This window comes from Colletes gigas, unplaced genomic scaffold, assembly GCF_013123115.1.
Source record: "Colletes gigas isolate AHSC1104 unplaced genomic scaffold, ASM1312311v1 Colletes_gigas_Sc00009, whole genome shotgun sequence".
NCBI classification, from domain to species: domain Eukaryota; kingdom Metazoa; phylum Arthropoda; class Insecta; order Hymenoptera; family Colletidae; genus Colletes; species Colletes gigas.
Window position 1 is genome coordinate 4,920,697 of NW_025106638.1, and position 19,641 is coordinate 4,940,337.

The following is a 19,641-nucleotide window of genomic DNA, read 5'->3' on the forward strand; positions in this document are numbered from 1 at the left end:
TTTGACAAATTTTTACTGTTTTCACTTATACATTTTAGTCTTCATGATGCACGAAACACGTCACAAAAATATTTTTACCTTGACTTGCACATCTAATTTTGTTTATGATTGCTGAATTTTTAAATGTTTCAAAATGTCGGTCGTTTTTTGCAAGTTTTCTTTAGCTTGGTGAGCAATTTTCCCTTCTGGAAGGACCGTCGGCTCAAGTTTTAATAAATTGTAAGCTTCAACCAAACACTTCTTCGATTCCTATTAATAAAAAAAAAAATAATAAATAAATAAATAATGAGATAAAAATATAAAATAATCTGTCCTAATTAAAACAGAATAACGTTGCACGTATTACTGTAGTGGACGGGGGGATACCGAACCAATGAAAAGAAATATTCGTACAAACACGTGCCCAATTCGATCTTCTTTTCGAATTATGCAATGTTTTCTCTATATAAGAGAAAAATTCGCCCACGATGTAGGCTAATGACGTAAACTTAATAATCTAGCCAATAAAGTTATTTTTTTATATTTATAAAAAAGAATCTGCAGTCTGTTGAAAGTTTATAAAAGTATTAATTTAATAGCGCCATTCTACTTTTCACCCTAAGTTTTTGTAACAGTGAAAATTTAGATTTACCCGCAATAATATCAAAGTATCTTCTTCTGGGTGTCTCCTGCTGAAATTCGCGATGGCTGCGTGCATTTCAAAAAGAATTAACCCTCGTATTCGATTTTCGGCTAGAAAATCAATATGAATTAGTTATCTAACATTAGTATACACAATTATCATTAAACAATAAATATTTCTTAACAATTAAAAATAGAGTGTACACGCGCTGATCATATTTAACAGCACTCTGTTCTACACGTTTTCTGTTATTATTCATTACAAACATCATTATTATTGCCATAAACAAGTCATTATTTGTTACGTTACCGGGCGCAAGAATTCTGAGTAAATTGTCGACATTTTTGCATAGTTCAATTTTCTTCACGAGGAGATCCTCTTCGACTGCTTCTAATCCGTTTTGTTGACCGATTAATTGAGCTAGAGCAATATTTATATCGGTATTGTAAAAATGATTCGGATGCAGCGTGGTTTTATAACGATCCAGAAACGTTTTACACATGCCAATATCATTTTTCTTCATTGTAGAGAGATCCATGCCAATCTTTTCTAGAATATCTTCAACCTTTCCATAGGGTACTGTTAATCCACATATGGAACATATATAATCTGTTTGTTCTTGATGGAGAAAGGTTTCAGGCAGCATGTAACCAGAACAGTCGCTAAAAATAGTTACGGCTCTAAGAATTTTCATTTAAAATCTAAAATGAGGGTTGTATATTGTTAAATATTATAAATTTCACATATGTACACACTGCCGGCGGAAAGTTTCCGACCACCTCGATATTTGTGAATGATTCCGGAGTTAATGAAAATGGGGCTACAATATTGCATGCTCCTTAACGTCTAATCATGGGTAGATGTAGTATAGTACAAAAAGTTAAGTTTATAACATATTTATTGGTAAACTAATGATAAACGCGTTATACAGCCTTTTCGTCAAAAAACGAGCCTTTACATCTTTTTACTTTGGTAGCTAATCTCGGCATTCTATCGATTAATTTCGTTCGCATTGTTTGCGAAACATCTTTCCACGCACTCTGCAATAATTCCCATAAGTGTTATTTGGATGTTGGGCACTACTTTCTAACCGTTCGATCCAGGTGATCCCAAAGCAGCTCAATCGGGTCCAAGTCTGGGGATTGAGGTGGCCAAACCATGTTTTTTAATATTCCTTCCTCTTCTTTTTGTTGAAGAAATGTTTTGCACAGTTTGGCCGTGTGCTTTGAATCATTGTCTTGCTGGAGTACAAATCTGCGCCCAATTAACCGTAGTCCTGATGGAATTGCGTGGCGTTCTAATATTTCTTTGTAGCCTTCCTTTTTGAGGGTACCGTCTATCAGAACAAGATCACCTGTTCCATTTGCTGAGAAACATCCCCAGACTTGAATCGACCCACCACCTTTACTGTGGGTTCTATGCACGGTGGCAACATTTTTTCCGTGGTAGTACGGCGAACGTAAACACGTCGTGCTGAGCCGAATATTTCAAATTTTGATTCATCGGTCCAGAGAACTTTACTCCAGTCTTCTGATGTCCATGTTTCATGAGTAGAGGCCCATCGACGTCGCTTCTTTTTGTTAATTGGCCGAAGTAGTGGTTTCTTTACTGCAATTCTGCCAAATAACCCTGCATCCCTCAAGCGTGTCTTTACGGTGGTAAGTGACACCGCGTTACCTCGTGTACCATTTATTTCTACCGTAATTTGTGATGCAGTTTTCTTGCGATTCCGCTTGCTTAATAATATAATACGCTTATCTTCTGCACCCGTGGTAACCCTTGGTCTCCCAGATCGTTTCCTGGACACATGTGACCCCGTAGATTGAAACCGCACAATGGCATCGTGTACCGTTGTTTTCGATATTTTTAATTGAGTCGCTATTGTTCGCTCTGATTTTCCTTCAGAATGCAAAGTGCATATAGCACTTCGTATTGCAACACTCAATTCTTTAGATTTTCCCATTTCCTCACGTTTTATATGCAAGATCTGTTCTCTGAGAAGATTCTCTGCTACACTGAGCCTCCTCACCCATTACTCGATATTTATACTAAAGTTTTGAATACAATATAGTCTATATTGCTAAGGTAACAATCAACCTACGTTACCTACCCTAGAAGGTACGAAAATTCAGGTACGAGCACTCAATAAAGTTTACTGCTCTATCCTCATTCCTACAGCTGAAATGAATTTCTTCCATAAAATAATCCTAACTAAGGTTTGGGGGATTCCCAGGTGGGACAAGCAGGTACTAAAACAAGGAGAACTTCAATACGAACAAATAAGCAAAGAATAAATGTTCGTTTTATAACTTACAGCTGTGTTAAACCGTATTAATCGAAAAAAGTAAAGATGGTCGGAAACTTTCCGCCGGCAGTGTATGTGTGTTATTTATAAATTGGCATAGGCAGTGCAATTGTTTATAAACATTAGACATCAAATAAAAACATAAATTTTCAATTAATCTTAATATTTGCTAATTGTAATATTGGCAACTTACATTCCACTGCATTTAATGGCATTAAACATTGTTCCAAATTCTGTGGGATCTTTGCATCTGTCACAAATGCAATCGAAAAATTTTGTTTCAGACAAATGGTGCCTTCTGTTCGTAGTACCCCATAATGGATCCGTATAACAGATGGAAATATGATCTCCTAAGATAGTAAATCATATTCATAAAATTGTGTTAATCACAGAATTTCAAAGAATATTTACGATGCGAATATTTTCAATAAGTGGTAACTATTGAAATAATTGAATAACTATAGAGCTCGACGCCGCTTGACTTCCAAGAATTGGCGGGGATAACCGCGGACGCTTAAGTGGGCAGTATTGTAGTTATAAATACAAAAATATTTCAGAATCAGACTATTTTTAAGCATATAAATATTTTAAGAATCAAGTACTATTGAGAGAATATTTGACTTTTGTATTGAAAATATTTTTAAATTCAGAACTTATTGCTGATCCAGATGTTTGTCCATAGAATTCACCTCGAAATTAAAAATATGTATTCAGAAGAAAAAGTTTGGTAGCTATTGCCTGGAATTCCTCGACGATGTTTAATAAATCAACTGATTTATTAAAAAGTCAAGAAAACTGTGTGCCAAATTGGACTTCATTGGTATCTTTAAACCCTATTAAACTTGTTGGGACGTTTCAAAATCTGTAACTGTTGAATTTAGTTCAGTAAAATAGAATTACCTTTTGTGATGTGCACAGCAGCATGAATGATCAGCCCACCTTCGTTCGTAAAGCTTTTTGAAGAATTTGCTTTGCAGGAATGTTCGAGAAACGATGCCAACTCGTAAACTGCAATGTACGGTCGTTCCGTGAGAGGAACTTCGTGTCCATTGACCTATAATTTAACGATAATATTAATGTTCTACTTTATTAACTATTAAACGAACGAGTTAAATATTTTGAAAAGTTAATACAAGGTAAATATTTACTTCAGTGGCTTTGTCCTAAATTTCTTTATTTTTTTAGGGGGTTTTTTTTTTTCAAAAAAAGTTATATTTCAACATTAAAAAGAAATATAGATTGGGGGAAGGTGAAAAAGTAATACCCTTTTGCAAAAAAGAGACTTAAAATTTTAAGAAACTATATTATCCGTGAAGCGAACCCAATGATTTTTTAGTATGTTATAGAGGATAAGATTGTGAACAACTTTTATGTGAACAATAATTGCCACTCTGCCTCAGTTTTCGAGATACAGTAGTGCCCACATAAGTGACCAGATTTTTGCCCACATAAATGACCAGAGTTATTCTCACCAATTCTTAGAAGCCAAGCGTGTCGAGTGTAAACTTATCTTCGGTGAATTCTGAGAATTAACCATGCCCGCATAAATGACCGACGCTGGTCCCGAGTTTGGTCACTTATGTGGGCACTACTGTATTTACTCGCTTGCGATTGAGTGATGGTATTGTGGAAGGAGTGCCTCCCATCGGAATGAAGGGGGTCCCATGGGTGTTCATGAAGGTTTCCTATATTTAAATATTAGACAATAAACACATACACCCCTCTTACAATATACAACTTTCACACTTAAATGAATAATTTATTAAATTTCAAACCTGCAAAATACCAATGATGTTTATAATCTCATCTTCGGAAATGTCGTCCGCTTTAAAAAATCTTTTAATAAAAGACGCGACGCTCGACGGTTTCTCAAAGCTGAAAATTCCCTTTTCTTTTAGTACATTCGAATGACTCTCGAGCGACAATAATTTTTTATAATTCTCCAAATCGTTACTTTTCATAGACAGTGTTCTTATTACATTTATACATTGATAACTTGGATGTGGATAACCAAACTCTGTTATGGATACCTGCAATATTCCATGTTTCTTAATAAAATAACTGGAAATATTAAATTCTCTAGAGTTTCAATTATGCAAGGTAATGTGGGCCAAGACTTTGGATAATTGAAAACTTGAATAATACAGAAAGATTGATGGGTGTTTACAAATAATGGAATAAAATTACGAAAAACATTTTCATCAAATAAAACTCGTTTCAGCATTACTTTTTCTTTTTTCTTCAAAAACAGTAATTCCAAAAAAACTGGTTATACGAATACTTTTTGTACACTGTATGGTAACTCTGATTAAGTACATTACATGATTCAGGAAAATTAAATATCTTGATGCATGCTTGAAAAATCAATGGAATATTGATGCAACAAGCAATTTAATTCATTTTCAATAGAATATTCACCTTATTGTCTCTGCGGGAAGAAGTAAAGTCACATTCCAAACCATGATCTTTACAATTTTCACAAAGTGGCCATCCACATTTTATACACGGAATTGCTATGTCTTTATATAATACTGCATAGCATTTAAGGCATACCGGGACGGAATTGTGCATAGGCCCGGAAACCAGAGGCTGATGTTCTTTGAGAATAATTTCTCCCGCTTTAATATTTCTTGTGGCCACATAGTAACGACCCAGAATGGGATTTTTCATCAACTTTGAAACAAAGATTTCAAATTAATCGCAGGCATAGGGTTTTCCAATTAGAGCGATAGAACGTTCAATTATCTAACCATCATATTTGTTATTGGCTTGGTTAAGTTACATGACATTTGTATTTAGTAATGTTTGATAAATTGTAGATAGATACACAATTGTTCGACGTGATAAAATTATTGAAATTTGTTAATAAATTTCTTATATGATTCGAACAACATATCTGATCAACAGAACTCATAATTTGTCATTTGTGAGAACCACTCACAAGTAAACCTACCCAACTGATACTCACTGATTTGAATGAAATTTGACGTACTTATTAAACACCGAAAAATATTAAATACGTGTTTTTTTGTTTCGGCTAAATACGCTTTTTAGGGGTAGAAAGTACCCCGCAACCTCTGGAGATGGAAACGTTTGTGGCTAATTATTTCTTAAAGGTTACAGTTTCTGTAAAAAGTACTAGATCCAGAGTTGTACAGTTTAAAGTGATACACTTGATGGCGTCCTTGAAATCGACCTTGAGGTCGATTTTCAAGGTCATTTGAAAATCATTTCGTTTATCAAAGGGAGTATTTTGCTTTTCACCCCAAGAATCGATAGAGCGTAAAATTTTACATTCATTGCCAGAGCGTTGGTGGTTTGTAAATGAAACAAGCTTCTGTAATTTAAAATTGTTTATTGATTCAACCAATTAAGGCAAGAGTAGTAATAATTCGATCAATAAAGAAATTAAAAGTTGATTATTCATTCAAATAAGGTAAGATGTGTGATCGAGATCCAGCCAGTGAAGGCGATTTCATAATTTCTTTTCACATATGTCTATGAATATAAATTCCATGGTAATTGGCATTATTCTTTATATTCATGACAATAATAAGGAATAGCTGTATCTTCTATGGCAAAAAAATGCTCCATACACAGAGAGTTAGTACACCACGCACATTTTATTACTGCAATGTTATTGCAGATTTTGCAGACTGTACCGCAATTCTTTAAACAGAAATCGACAGGCGTTTCACATCTATCTGGTTTTTCTTGAATATATCCACTTTTCCACCAGGCATATTTAATCATGTTTTGGAATCGGGGTGACGAAAATTGAGTGTGGATTAATGATTGAATTTTGAGGATGTTATTCCTCAAATGTAGGTTAATATTATAATTGTATAAGAGAATTAAGTCCGATAATTGTTTCAGGAAGTTTTTCCACGGTCTGAATACGTAGACATCCAATGGTTGAATGAAGCCAGTTGTTCCCGCAGGAATTGTAAGGATTTTTACTTCTTTATTATCCTTGTCTATATTTTCAAATTATATTTTCATTCTGGAAAAATTATTTTCGGTTGCGGGGATCAATTACAATAATTTTTGGTGAATGGGCATATCCCCGAAATCTTGCGCATTTTCGAGAAAAAAATTCAGTACGAGCGGAACTTTAAACGTTAATAACTTTTTAACGAAGCCTCCATAAACAAATTGGTATTCTTGATTTTCGTCTTATGTTGGCCTCTACTATCGCTCATTAAAATTTTTACTATAGGTAGCCGAACACCCTGTATAGTAACCTCCCCCTTTTCGAAATCTGTTAAAAAAAAATTAAAATTTCTAATATAGCATGAATGTAACGTTCAATTTACAATCAGAGTGACATTTCATGTTTTCTTATCTTTACTTCTATTCCGAAGTTACTTACAAAACTTTTTTTCTCCTTCATATTTTTTCTATAAATTTGAGCCTATTTTCCCATACCGTCTGATTGTTCCTTTTTTGGGAAAATAACGCAACAAATCAATTCTGAAGACAGATTAGAGTCATCGCATAAAATTACTGATTATAAATACAGGATACGTTCAAGGTCCGGCAACTGCTAAATCCGGTCAGTCCGACTTATTATTTCCAAATTTAATTGACCTTGAAAATCGACTTGAAGGTCAATTTCAAGGACACCATCAAGTGCATCACTCTGAACTATACAACTCTGGATCTAGTACTTGTTTCAGAAACTGTATCCTTTAAGAAATAATTAGCCACAAACGTTTCCATCTCCAGAGGTTGAGGGGTGCTTTCTACCCCTAAAAAGCGTATTTAGCCGAAACAAAAAAACACGTATTTAATATTTTTCGGAGTTTAATAAGTATGTTAAATTTTATTCAAATCGGTGAGTATCAGTTGGGTAGTGTTACTTGTCAGACATTTAAAATGATTAAAAATAATTGTTTTCAAAAGTCCAAGAAATGATTTATACATGGTAAACAGGTCATTTCGACTAAACACACACATTTCGTGTAGAAACTAAGCTGTTTTAATTTTAACCATACAGCACGCAGTCTCGTATCCCTTCGCTTGTTTCAGTTCCGATGCATTGATTAATAAAATTATATCAAACTTCACTTTTGAATCGCCCAAGATCCACACATCACCTGTAGCTTGTGAATTAACATCACCAGCAACAAGCGTCGGCTCTACTTTCTTACCATTCACGAAATTCCAAGCGTTCGTCTGAATAAGCGGCTTCCATTTGGATCTTCCGTCTGTCATAATTCTCCCACGTTAATGCGTCGATTCTTACAACACCCGCTGTAGCCATTGTTTCACAATATTATAGAAAACGGACACAGGGCAGATCGTGATCAAAAAATCGGGAGATACAAAAAAACCGACGTGACACGTGAAGATAACCTCACTTTGCTTCTACGAGACGCGAGACAGTTTATTTGAAAAGTTTCAATCGTTCTGGGCCCACTACTTGTTAGGACAATGGATCTATTCCAAATAAACACTCGAATTCACGAACATGTAGTATTGCAGTTACGAGCGGAAACATACCCTAGTTTGTAGCACATGGTTTCGAGACACGTGTATATCGTTCAAGTGTTCAGTGTTTACTGATCAGAAGAACGCGTTAATTTCGCAACGACGAATCTTCTATAGCGCCTGCGCAGTGGTATGTGTCTGCTTTTTCCCACCATATGAATATCGCGATATGTGTCTACACACATGATATCGGAAATAAAATTAAATTAGTTAAGTATAAATGTATGATAATATTATGTAATAATATAATAATAAAACAAACTCGAATAAAATCAGCTAATCGCAAATCTTCGTAGGAAGCTCACGATTGGCTTATTTCTCTTAGGACCTGTACTTACACACACATTGAGCATTGATATGTACAATTAAATTAGAATGTAGGGTTAAATGTTAAATATAAATGTTTTTATTAAATTATGTTTCGTTTTCATTTAACGAAACAGACTTGAACAAGAATCGATCATTTGCGTTTCTAGTTGAAAGTCTGAAACGTTATAAACGTAAACGATACTGTAGTTATTTATTATTATTCGATTTCCACTTCTTTCAAAAATATTCCTATAAAGAATGAGTTAGAAAATTTGGAACTGAATATAGAATATTTTTCAAAGCAATTATAAAAGATATTAACGCAATATTATACATTATTAAAAAGCAGATTGTTATACATAATCTCTGACCTTGAACGGTTTGCAGATTTCTATGTGTTTCTTCCAGTCTTCTTTCTGATGCTGTTTACTACAGTAATACACATTTTCGCACGCGCTACATTTGCAGACCGCAGTTTCTCCACAAATGGCACAAGCAGCATTAGATTCCATTGACAAAATTTTCGAAAATTCTGTTCCCATAGAATCGAAAAATAATTAAAAACAAATTATTGAAAATTATTTATACAATATGCAAAGAATGTAGAAATGTAAATACGAATTTTCTGTAGGAAATTAATATTTATAACGCACTATTTCTCGAAATACAATACAAGTAAAAAATCAAATATTCAAGTAAATAATTTTCTTAACACTTTTGGCGAGTTTAACAAAATTTCGAGCAATTGCCTTAATTACAAAAAAATAATTAAATTCAAGTAAAGTTAATAAAAGTCGGAAGTAGTCGAATTTAATTAATTTCAGATATTTTACATTAACGGAAATGGGATTTAATTAACATACGTATGCATTAGATCGATCATAAAATAGATCCACACTGATTTTGATTAATTCGTTTAAATGTTGTTACAAAATAATGGATTGAATAACGGGCAATTTTGATACTTTTAATGAATTATCAAAGTTTATTTACATGATATAAAGCCGGTTGTTTAAAGAAGTAGACGTCCGTTTTCACGAAGAAACAATCAGTAACTAAACTCGCTTACTTGGGAAGAAGTTGAATTCCTCGTTAGGCTCTATTTATAGACCAAGGAGGGATGAATACTTGCTAATGCACACGTACTATTTAAAAGTCTATTTATTGTCTAGATACATTATTAAGACTGTTAGTATTATTCACTCATGATTATTTGAATAGAAAAAAGAAAATTAAAGAGCATGTACCCTATGTCAGCGATATAAAAATGATAAAAAAATTAATTTTAAGTTTAATATTTAAGATAGTAAAGACTATACATACTTTATTTAGAAATAATAACACATAATTAGCTAAGGAACCTTTGGATAAAATTAACTATTCGATTGTGTTTAATAAAACATATAATAATATATTTATTCTGATGTCAGAAAAGGGTTCAGATAATAAATTTCAAATTACGTGATCCCTGCTGCTTGAATGTTGGTATTATTGAAGAAATTCCACGAACTATTTTCTAAAGACCAACCGTCGAGTTAATCAAAAAGAAATTACTGTCTGATATCATAGACGAGGTATACGAGTAGACCTTACATCCAATATACAATTTTTATGGCCCATTTTTCTGGGGCTCTAGAGTCCCATTACCATTTTCGTGTCACTCGCAACGTTATCAACAGATTTCGAAGGTGATTTTAGCGTCCTCTTCTCGTGGATGGCGGTCAGTTGAGAAACTATTCACTGAATTAGTATTGATGTGCAGCGGTTGTAACGTGTGCGTAGAAGCACAGACGAGATATATGAATAGACGTTTCACCTTATGGACTTTCGCGGCCGAATCTGACTGTCATACCGACCTGAAAATTCGTAGCTGATTTTAGCGGCCTCTTCTCATGGATGGCGGTTAGTTGAGAAACTAGGCACTGAATTAGTATTGATGGGCAGCCAGCTGAGTGTGTACGTAAATACATGTGAGTTGATTATGGGAGGGATTGGAAAAGACAGTGGAGTATTATCAGACGGCAGACCCGTGCCCAAAGGGAACTGCCCCACCACTCACATACACTAATGCCAACCACCTTGTATATGAGTTCTGGCGTTTCGTATAGCTTCGTAGATTCGAGAAAGGCGGCGAATGTCAGTCTATCCTTCTTGCTCTCAACACAGCTGAAATTCGATCTCGCATATTCTCGAGCCGAGATTCTCGACTGCCTAGGCATTTTTGACTTTCCGACCTGTGTAGGCATATACAATGTACATATAAGCAATATACCATAATGAAGAAAAAATTACAAAAATTTGTTTTTACGGAAATACACGTTTTAAAAAGATAATATTTTATGAACATATTTTAACCCTTTGCACTCGGTTGTCCCCTCTGAGGGGACATGAAAGTTTATTAGTGATTAAGGAGAATGAACTGATTTCACCGCAATTTTTTAAGAAACACATGTTTTCCTGTACTTTCCTATTAAAATGGGAAATATTCTATTAAAATGAGAAATATATCAGCCGTTTTTACGTTGGGAGTGGAAGGATTGTCGATGATGGTCAGAGGCGTATGGTCGGATTCAAACACGTGGACAATAAACGTAACTATATAAACTATATTATTTAATGTTTACTAAAATTATTTAACATAAAGAACATAAAACGTAAACGTAAAAAACTATAAACGTAAAATCGAAACTTCATTCAAAGTCGAACCATTCCTATTGCTATCTTCGTTATAATCTAAATAAATTAACGTTCTTTGTCGGACAATAGAATGAATAATAAGCTACATATTCCAAATGTAGGCCAAAGAAACCGGGACTGCATTATTTGTTCCGACAGGAAAACACCAGGAGAAAGACGTCAAACAACATTTTATTGTGAAACATGTATAAATCAACCTGCTATGTATATTGGGAATTGTTTCAGAATTTACCATACCATAGAAAATTATGAGAAATAAATTTTTATTTTGTATTGTAAATATGTGTTCTTCAATGTCCATAAATACATATAAACCAAATTTCAACACAATGCCTTACTTGGTTCCAAAGTTGTACCATATAATATCACGACTCAAGGGTTTTCGTTTTCGCGAGAAAGTAGCGTCGAGTTGCTGATAGCTAACGTCCGAAAAGGTGCCGAGTGCAAAGGGTTAACTATTAAAAAAGACATTTTTTTACTACGCTTATGGACGTGCGTTCATATATTTATACTATTAATACGATTGAGTCTAAACAACCAAATGAATTTCAATGTAATTTTACATTAAGTTTTGTGTTCTCATTTCAAGGTTTGATACACGTTATTTGTAAGAAATTTAAAAAATGTAAAGTAATAAAATTATAATTATAATCGACACATTATACATTATTTGTCGTCGGTTGTCATGCCGGCTAATACAAACAAGAGAAAAAAGCAACGATCGTGGACTGATGCAATATAGAGCCACAGATATGTACATATAGACAGAATTCATTGTAGTAGTAGCGATATTTTTGAAGAAAAATCTCGGAAACTAAGGCCGAGCGGCGGTTATACAGGGTGTTCGGCCACCTCTAGCAAAAATTTTAATGAACGATAGTAGAGGCCAAAATAAGACGAAAATCAAGAATACTAATTTGTTGATGGAAGCTTCGTTAAAAAGTTATTAACAATTAAATTCAAAAATTTCAAATCGTTCTGGAAAAATTATTTTCGGTTGCGGGGGTCAACTACAATCATTTTTGGTGAGTACACATACCTCCGAAATCCTATCTACTTTCGAGAAAAAAAATCGAGTAGGTGCTGAAATTTTTCGGCGAAAAAAAATTTTTCAAATCGTTTTAAAAAAATTATTTTCGGTTGCGGGGATCAATTACAATCATTTTTATCATTACATATACCTCCGAAATCGTACGCACTTTCGAGAAAAAAATTCCTTACTGAAAATCCAATTAGGTGCCTAAATTTTTCAACGGAGAAAAAAAATTGCAAATCGTTGTGGAAAAATTATTTTCGGTTGCGGGGGTCAATTACAATCAGTTTTTGTCATTAGAAATACCCACGAAATCCTGCCCACTTTCGAGAAAAAAAATAGAGAAGGTGTGAAATTATTCGAGAAAATTAAAAAATTGCAAATCGTTGTGGAAAAATTATTTTCGGTTGTAGGGTTCAATTATAGTCATTTTTGGTGAATAGACATACCCCCGAAATCTTGCGCATTTTCGAGAAAAAAATTCAGTAAGAGCGGCACTTTAAACGTTAATAACTTTTTAACGAAGCTTCCACCAACAAATTAGTATTCTTGATTTTCGTCTTATTTTGGCCTCTACTATCGCTCATTAAAATTTTTGCTAGAGGTGGCCGAACACCCTGTATGTATAGGAAAAAGTTGCTCAAAATGTTGATTTCTACAACATATTCAAAAATCATCGAAATCGGTGAGACCCGGCCTTTTCTAAATAATTACCTCATTTTCTTTCAATAATTCTCCATTGCAAAAATTTTACAGTATTCTTACATTTTTTTATATTTTAAAATTTTCCCATGTTATTAGAAAGTAGATATACAACGAAAGTTATACAATTTATAGTTCCTAGCATGTATAACATGTATATGTATATAACGCATGGTCGCTTCGTATGGAAAGTCAATGAATCTTCAAAAAGCGCACAGGTCCGATTTCGAGAAATGTAAGGTCTGTCGGTCACGATGGCTTTTGTCGTTTACTGACGATTCGAACGGTTGGCGATGCCAGGCTTGCTTTCGAGAAATGTAAACGACGTCAGCGATGCAAGAGCGAGAAGGAAAGCGAGTATCAGCCTGTTCTTCTCGGCTCTTCCGAAACTCAACGAGCTCACGTACACGCAATTGAGCATAGTGTGCGAAAGCGAGGAATGAGGAGTTTCCGGGGCCCCGATGCACAGTCTGATTAAACTGATTTCGAGTCGCAAATACGTTTCTGCCGAGTTATTTTTTTAATAAATGATGTATTACAATTTAAAATAAAAAATAGAGAATTTGCGGTGTACGTATCAATGAAATACATCCTTATGAATTTTAATAATCTTGAAATTTTTAAATACTCTTAATCGATTGATTTCTCCAATGAAATTAATCGATTAATGTCCAATGATGGACCCTACAGCTTTAATTCCGTTAAAAAATAATAAAATTTATGTAATTTTATTTTCTGTCTCACTTCCTCTTGTGTTAATTTCTGAATCTGTTGATAACGTTGCGAGTGACACGAAAATGGTAATGGGGTCCCGGGACCCCAGAAACTCCGGCCGAAAAATTACATTACGTGAAACGTCTATTCATATATCTCGTCTGTGGTAGAAGGGGTTGAAATTCATTTCTAAATCTGTTGATAATGTTGCGAGTGACACGAAAATGATAATGGGGTTTCGAGACCCCACAAAAATGGGCCGAAAAAATACGTTGGATGTAATGTCTGCTCGAATACCTCGGCTGTGATGATACTTTCCTTGTACGTACGTATGTAGATCGAAAAGAAAAAATACCTGGACTGCTTGGACGGTACAATAGTATATTTATTACTTTCCCGCCACAGGAGCTATAGTAAATTCATTGTTACTAATGTTGGCCCCGATACATTGCATTCTGCTAATCTCGTCACACTGGATGCATTAATCTCTCTGGTGAATTTATCCGTCGAAATGGATATACACAATTGATTTTCCTCTCATGATGTGAATTCTCATTCCAAGAAACGGTAATTCGCTATTTATTTCATTCGCCTCATGTTACAAAGATTTTTCTGGATGACAATTCTGTTGACACGAAAAGCAATTTTACAATATCGATCATCAATATTCGAGTAGCAAATTCAGCTTAATTCGAATCAATCTATTATTGGTCCAGATTCTGATAAATGTAATCTAAACGGGACACTGTTCTTTCATTCGTGGTGCAGTGAATTAAATTTGCACAAATTTTAGTCTGTTTATGTCAAATGATTATATTTTACTGTACGATCTTGTAAGAATCATCGGTTCTGAGGCTCGATAATATTCACACTATCTCATATTACTATTGTAAAAAGGACTGATGTCGAAACCCAATTTTAAGGAATGCACAACTCCAATTAAAAATCCACGAAACTCTGAAAACTTTCGAAACTGTAAATCTAACTATTTTTTAGATACAGTTTTTTTCTTTCCACCTGTCAAGCTATTATATCAATTTCTTTATTAGTTTAGCATCAACCAATTAAAATCTATGATACATTAGAATGGCTTTTTAAAAAATAATAAGCTATGTTTTGCATGTCAACAAAGATGAATCGAATTAAAACATTTTTGTAGGCTGGATATGGTAACTATGAATTCTGAAAAGTCGGCATATTGCCGAAAGTCGGGTGAAAGCAGTGAGAATGGTGAAACAGGCGAGCAGCTCAGAAATAGGCATAATCAGACAAATCAATGCAATGACCAGAATGGAGAAACGATCGAAAAGTATCAAAATAGCCTCATGTATCATATCACTGCCTCGTGTGCTGAAGACACGCCCAATTATCTAGTGTTTCAGAAAGTAATTAAATCACAACTTTTTCTTCTGTTCATCGGCTATTTAAACTTGTCAAATAAAATGACAAGTATTTTTAATCACAATTTATTAAAGATACTTTAATACCAAGATTATTCTTAGCGATTTAAGGAACTTTTCCCCATTGATGTTTGTACAAAACTAAATTATAAGATAAGTTTTAAGATAAGTTCATTAAAAATTAAGTATTAAATAAGTGAAAGTCCATTCATGGTAGTTTTAATTAAATTGAGAATCCCTAGCTTGCGTGTATCTTACTATCGCTGATTTTTGTGAATTTCCCCTCAACCTATATCACTATTTTAACAAATTTCATATAGTTTGTTGAAAATGCCTTGAAATGAAGCAATGCCTTGATCACCAAGAAGAATAATATTTCAATTTTTGTTTCATACATCCATATATTTTAGATGGAAGCGATCGTAGAGAAAATGTTAGATGAAGTCACAGGAGTTCCAGTGAAAACTGTGAAAAGCTTCATGACAAAGACGCCTTCTGTTTTCACAGGTAAAGTATTGAATATATTCTGAACCACTCTATTGACTTTTTAACATGTTCATTGCAAGTTATATTGACTTAGGGAAAAGTTACAGACTCATTTACTGAATACCATCAGATATAAAAGAGTAATTGACAAGTTTGTGGAATGCGTTTGCTCAATGCACAGTATAGGATGTATTCTGATTGTACTAGCAAATATCTCGATCAAATAATAGGCGATACTAACAGTTTACAATTTCAGGTGCAGATTTGGTGTCGTGGATGATGAAAACCATGGCCATAGATGATCAAGGTAGAACTAAAATGTTAGAAAACAGTATAAGATTGTGTGGAAAAAGTATATGGAATTGAAACTAATAATATAATAATATCACAGAGGCTCTCCATGTGGCACACCTCATGGCATCTCATGGATATTTTTTCCCTATCGATGATCACTGCCTTACTGTGAGGAACGATAACACCTTCTACAGGTTCCAAACGCCATATTTTTGGCCATCGAATTGCTGGGAACCAGAAAACACAGATTACGGTAGGAAAATTTTAAAAATCTTGGAAGAAAAATAACTTTTCTGTCCAAGGTATTTATGATTTTGGTTGGATTTAAACGTTCCAGCGGTTTACTTGTGCAAACGAACGATGCAGAACAAAACTCGTTTGGAATTGGCGGACTATGAAGCGGAGAATTTGGCAAAATTACAGAAAATGTTTTCACGGAAATGGGAGATTATATTCATGCAAGCGGAAGCGCAAAGTAAAGTTGATAAAAAACGAGACAAATTAGAAAGAAAAGTGTTGGATAGCCAGGAAAGAGCATTCTGGGATGTATATAGGCCGATGGTAATAACTTTAATCGTTTTAATATATTTAATTTTATCTGTGTGGTGTGAAATGAAATTATTTTATTTGTTGAATGATTATTTCTCGCGATAAAAAATTCAGTGTGGAGTAATATTGTTAAGATATAAACAACATATACACACACACACACACACGTATATATATATAATATATATACATATATTTTATAGCCAGGATGTGTCAACACTACGGAATTGGATATTAAGAAAGCATGCCGAAATTACAAGCCAATTCCAGAGGCAAACAAAAATGTACAAATTGGAGCAAATGCTGGTAAAATTCCTTCGCATTCAAAGTCGAATATAGTATCGTCTTTGGAAATATTACATAAAGAGATTGAAATGTTAAATACTAGATTAGATAGACCGAACACTAAGGTATCGAAAGTTTCTGAGGCGTAAGTGAATATTTTCAGTATTTAGGTAAATACTAGGGGTGTGAGGGTACCCGAAATTTAGAGCTAGATCGAGCGTAAGTCGGTTAAAGAAGGAACTCGAAAGTTTGTGGTACTCGGGTACTCGAAATTGAAGTTGGGGTCGAGAACCCGAAAATCGTAACATTCGAGTACCCAAATAAGAAATCGTTTCAATCGATGATAAAAAGCAGGAGTGGGTGGATACCAAAGCTTTTGTGGTCAGATCGAGAATTTTACTCGGGATCAGTTCGGGTACCTGGAAGTTTATAATGATCGGATACCCGTACACCCATACTAAATACTATTAAATAGTTATATTCAATTAATTAAAAGGTAGCAGCTTTCTGTCCAATAATGTTAATTCCCTAAAATTCATTCTTAAATATATTTCAATTATTTTAGTCTGATCGGATATTTTGAACAATACGTAGAGTATGATCCTTTCTTCGTACAACCGGAATTCACGAATCCATGGATATCGGACAGTTCAGAAATGTGGGAGCAAGAAAAATTAGCGTATGTAGATTTCTCGATTTTCTTGTATTCTGTCATCAACGAGCATTTTTATTCATCGAATAATAAATTTGAATTTGCAAAAACAGAAAAGAAATATCAACGAGAAGAGTGAAAAGGTGGGCATTTAGTCTTCAAGAGTTGTTACAAGATCCCGTTGGTAGAGAACAATTTATACGGTTTTTGGATAAAGAGTTCAGCGGTGAGAATTTGAAGTAAGTAAATGGGTAACTTTGCTATACTTGGACGAGAATCATAAACATAAATTAAGGATATCTAATTTTCGTCGACGCGCGCAGATTTTGGGAAGCCGTTCAGGAATTGAAAACTTTACCGCAAAAAGATATTCAGACGAAAATAAATGAAATTTGGTACGAGTATTTGGGCCCGGATGCTAGCTGCCCTATCAATGTCGACTCCCAATCTTTTGAAATAACCAGGAAGAACTTGCAGAAAGCTGATCGATGGTGCTTCGACGTTGCAGCGGTACAAGTTCCAAACAGCAATCTTTTGTTAAAATTACAAAGACGTTGAAGTTAAAAAACAAGTACCGAAATGATTAGTTTGGGTGTGCGGATACTCAACCCGATTTTACGTATCCGATCATTGCAAAGTCGCGGGTCGGATGATATTCTTGGCATACAGACAAAGTACATATCATGAACTGTTTTCTTTGCTTCGATTTTCATAAACCGATTTCACTTATGCAGAGCATGAAAATATTTACCAATCTGAAACAATAAGCGTGAAATACAATTAGGAAAATCATCTGATCCGCGACAGAAGATTCAGGTACCCGTGCACCCTTTATAGAAGACTCTAGTTAAACGTTCTGATATTGTTGTTAAATTTTAGGCACACGTGTATCACCTGATGAAAAGCGATAGTTACTCGAGGTATCTACGTTCAGAAATGTACAAGGACTTTCTCAATGGCTCGAAGAAAAAGGTCAATATACCATTTATAAATTACATATTGACGTATTAAAGTCTGTACTATAAAGCACTAGTATTATAGTATTTAATATTCCACACGATTACGATTATAATGTAATCAAATTGATTGGTTTAATGGTTCTGATGCCAACATTTTAATTCATGATAATTTATATGTATTAACACAAAAAATTTGGGTCGGATACCCAAAACTTTGCAACAATAAAGTGTCGGAGTAATTTCAGGTACCTGAAAAATTCGTTTGGTTAATTATTCGAAATCATAGCCGCCCCGCCTATTTGGATGATATTGAAGTATGTTGTAGATATCAATATTCTAAGCAAATTTCCCCTATACATGTTACATTTCATATTCGCAAGAACTATAACGAAATATAGTTTCCATTATGCTTCATACTGTTATATAAATATGTCCAATTGACCTTAATTTAAACACTATTTCTTAACTCAAATAACTGTTTAACGAAGCCTTCATCAACAAATTGGTATTCTTGATTTTCGCCTTATTTTTGCCTCTAAAATCCTCCATTAAAATTTTTCCCAGGGGTGTACATATCACAAGGAGACGATTCATCCAAATCGATGAGGCGACTAGGTGTTTTTTTTTCTTTGAAACAACTAGAAGGTTTATTAATTCGCGTATGGATTAAATTATTTATTTTGTTGAATCGTTTCAGACCTCTGTAAAAGGTATTCGTTCTATCGTGTCGTTCAGCGGCCGAAGGGAAACAGCTACATCATAGTCAATGCAATATAAATTTTTCTGTTACGGAAATCATTCCAAATCTCGAAATAGTATTTCCGTTCACGCAGCGATTCTAAGAAGAATACTATCAATTTTAAATAAGTAAGTATAGAAATATTGTTTACGCATAACTAAACTGTCTTTCTTAATGTACTGTTTCTCTTTAGTTCTTCGTTCTCGTGTAAATTCGATACGCTCGGCGAAATAAAATCATCTTCAGTTTTATAAATAATTCCTTCTACCCGTATGTATCATAATTATGTAACCATCTCGATGGTTAATCGTTTTTGCGAATTGTAAATGTTCGTGTAATTAAAATAAATAGAATAATCGTATAGCTGTGAATGATTTAATAATTCTTCATTCAAACGATTTA

The 19,641-nt window shown here is 34.1% G+C and overlaps 2 protein-coding genes across 6 annotated transcripts; one reads left to right on the forward strand and one right to left on the reverse strand.

The window, feature by feature from the left end:
• Positions 1–60: 60 nt before the first annotated feature.
• LOC122397142 (SET domain-containing protein SmydA-8-like) lies at positions 61–16,302 on the reverse strand. Of its 3 annotated transcripts, XM_043396059.1 has the most exons (10): positions 16,173–16,302; positions 16,003–16,074; positions 9,101–9,261; positions 5,346–5,600; positions 4,703–4,957; positions 3,828–3,981; positions 3,121–3,277; positions 932–1,284; positions 632–732; positions 61–249 (listed from the first exon to the last, which is right to left on the reverse strand). In XM_043396059.1, the coding sequence occupies exons 3-10, from the start codon at positions 9,239–9,241 to the stop codon at positions 103–105; spliced, it is 1,563 nt and encodes a 520-aa protein (XP_043251994.1). In that variant the 5' UTR covers positions 9,242–9,261; positions 16,003–16,074; positions 16,173–16,302; the 3' UTR covers positions 61–102. The 3 variants fall into 3 exon arrangements, with proteins under 3 accessions (XP_043251994.1, XP_043251996.1, XP_043251995.1); XM_043396061.1 differs by lacking the exons at positions 9,101–9,261; positions 16,003–16,074; positions 16,173–16,302 and adding an exon at positions 8,081–8,472; XM_043396060.1 differs by lacking the exons at positions 9,101–9,261; positions 16,003–16,074; positions 16,173–16,302 and adding an exon at positions 5,678–5,843.
• Positions 14,133–19,527, forward strand: LOC122397143 (regulator of G-protein signaling 7). Of its 3 annotated transcripts, XR_006259083.1 has the most exons (14): positions 14,133–14,200; positions 14,281–14,442; positions 15,035–15,260; positions 15,686–15,782; positions 16,018–16,068; positions 16,153–16,308; positions 16,393–16,616; positions 16,808–17,034; positions 17,455–17,568; positions 17,655–17,780; positions 17,865–18,051; positions 18,421–18,513; positions 19,198–19,367; positions 19,433–19,513. XR_006259083.1 is itself a non-coding variant. In XM_043396062.1 (13 exons), exons 3-13 carry the CDS (start codon positions 15,042–15,044, stop codon positions 19,261–19,263), a joined length of 1,560 nt encoding a protein of 519 aa, XP_043251997.1. In that variant the 5' UTR covers positions 14,133–14,200; positions 14,281–14,442; positions 15,035–15,041; the 3' UTR covers positions 19,264–19,527. The 3 variants fall into 3 exon arrangements, 2 of the variants coding, with proteins under 2 accessions (XP_043251997.1, XP_043251998.1); XM_043396062.1 differs by having other exon boundaries at positions 19,198–19,527; XM_043396063.1 differs by lacking the exons at positions 19,198–19,367; positions 19,433–19,513 and having other exon boundaries at positions 17,865–18,112; positions 18,421–18,489.
• The last annotated feature ends 114 nt before the right edge of the window (positions 19,528–19,641 follow it).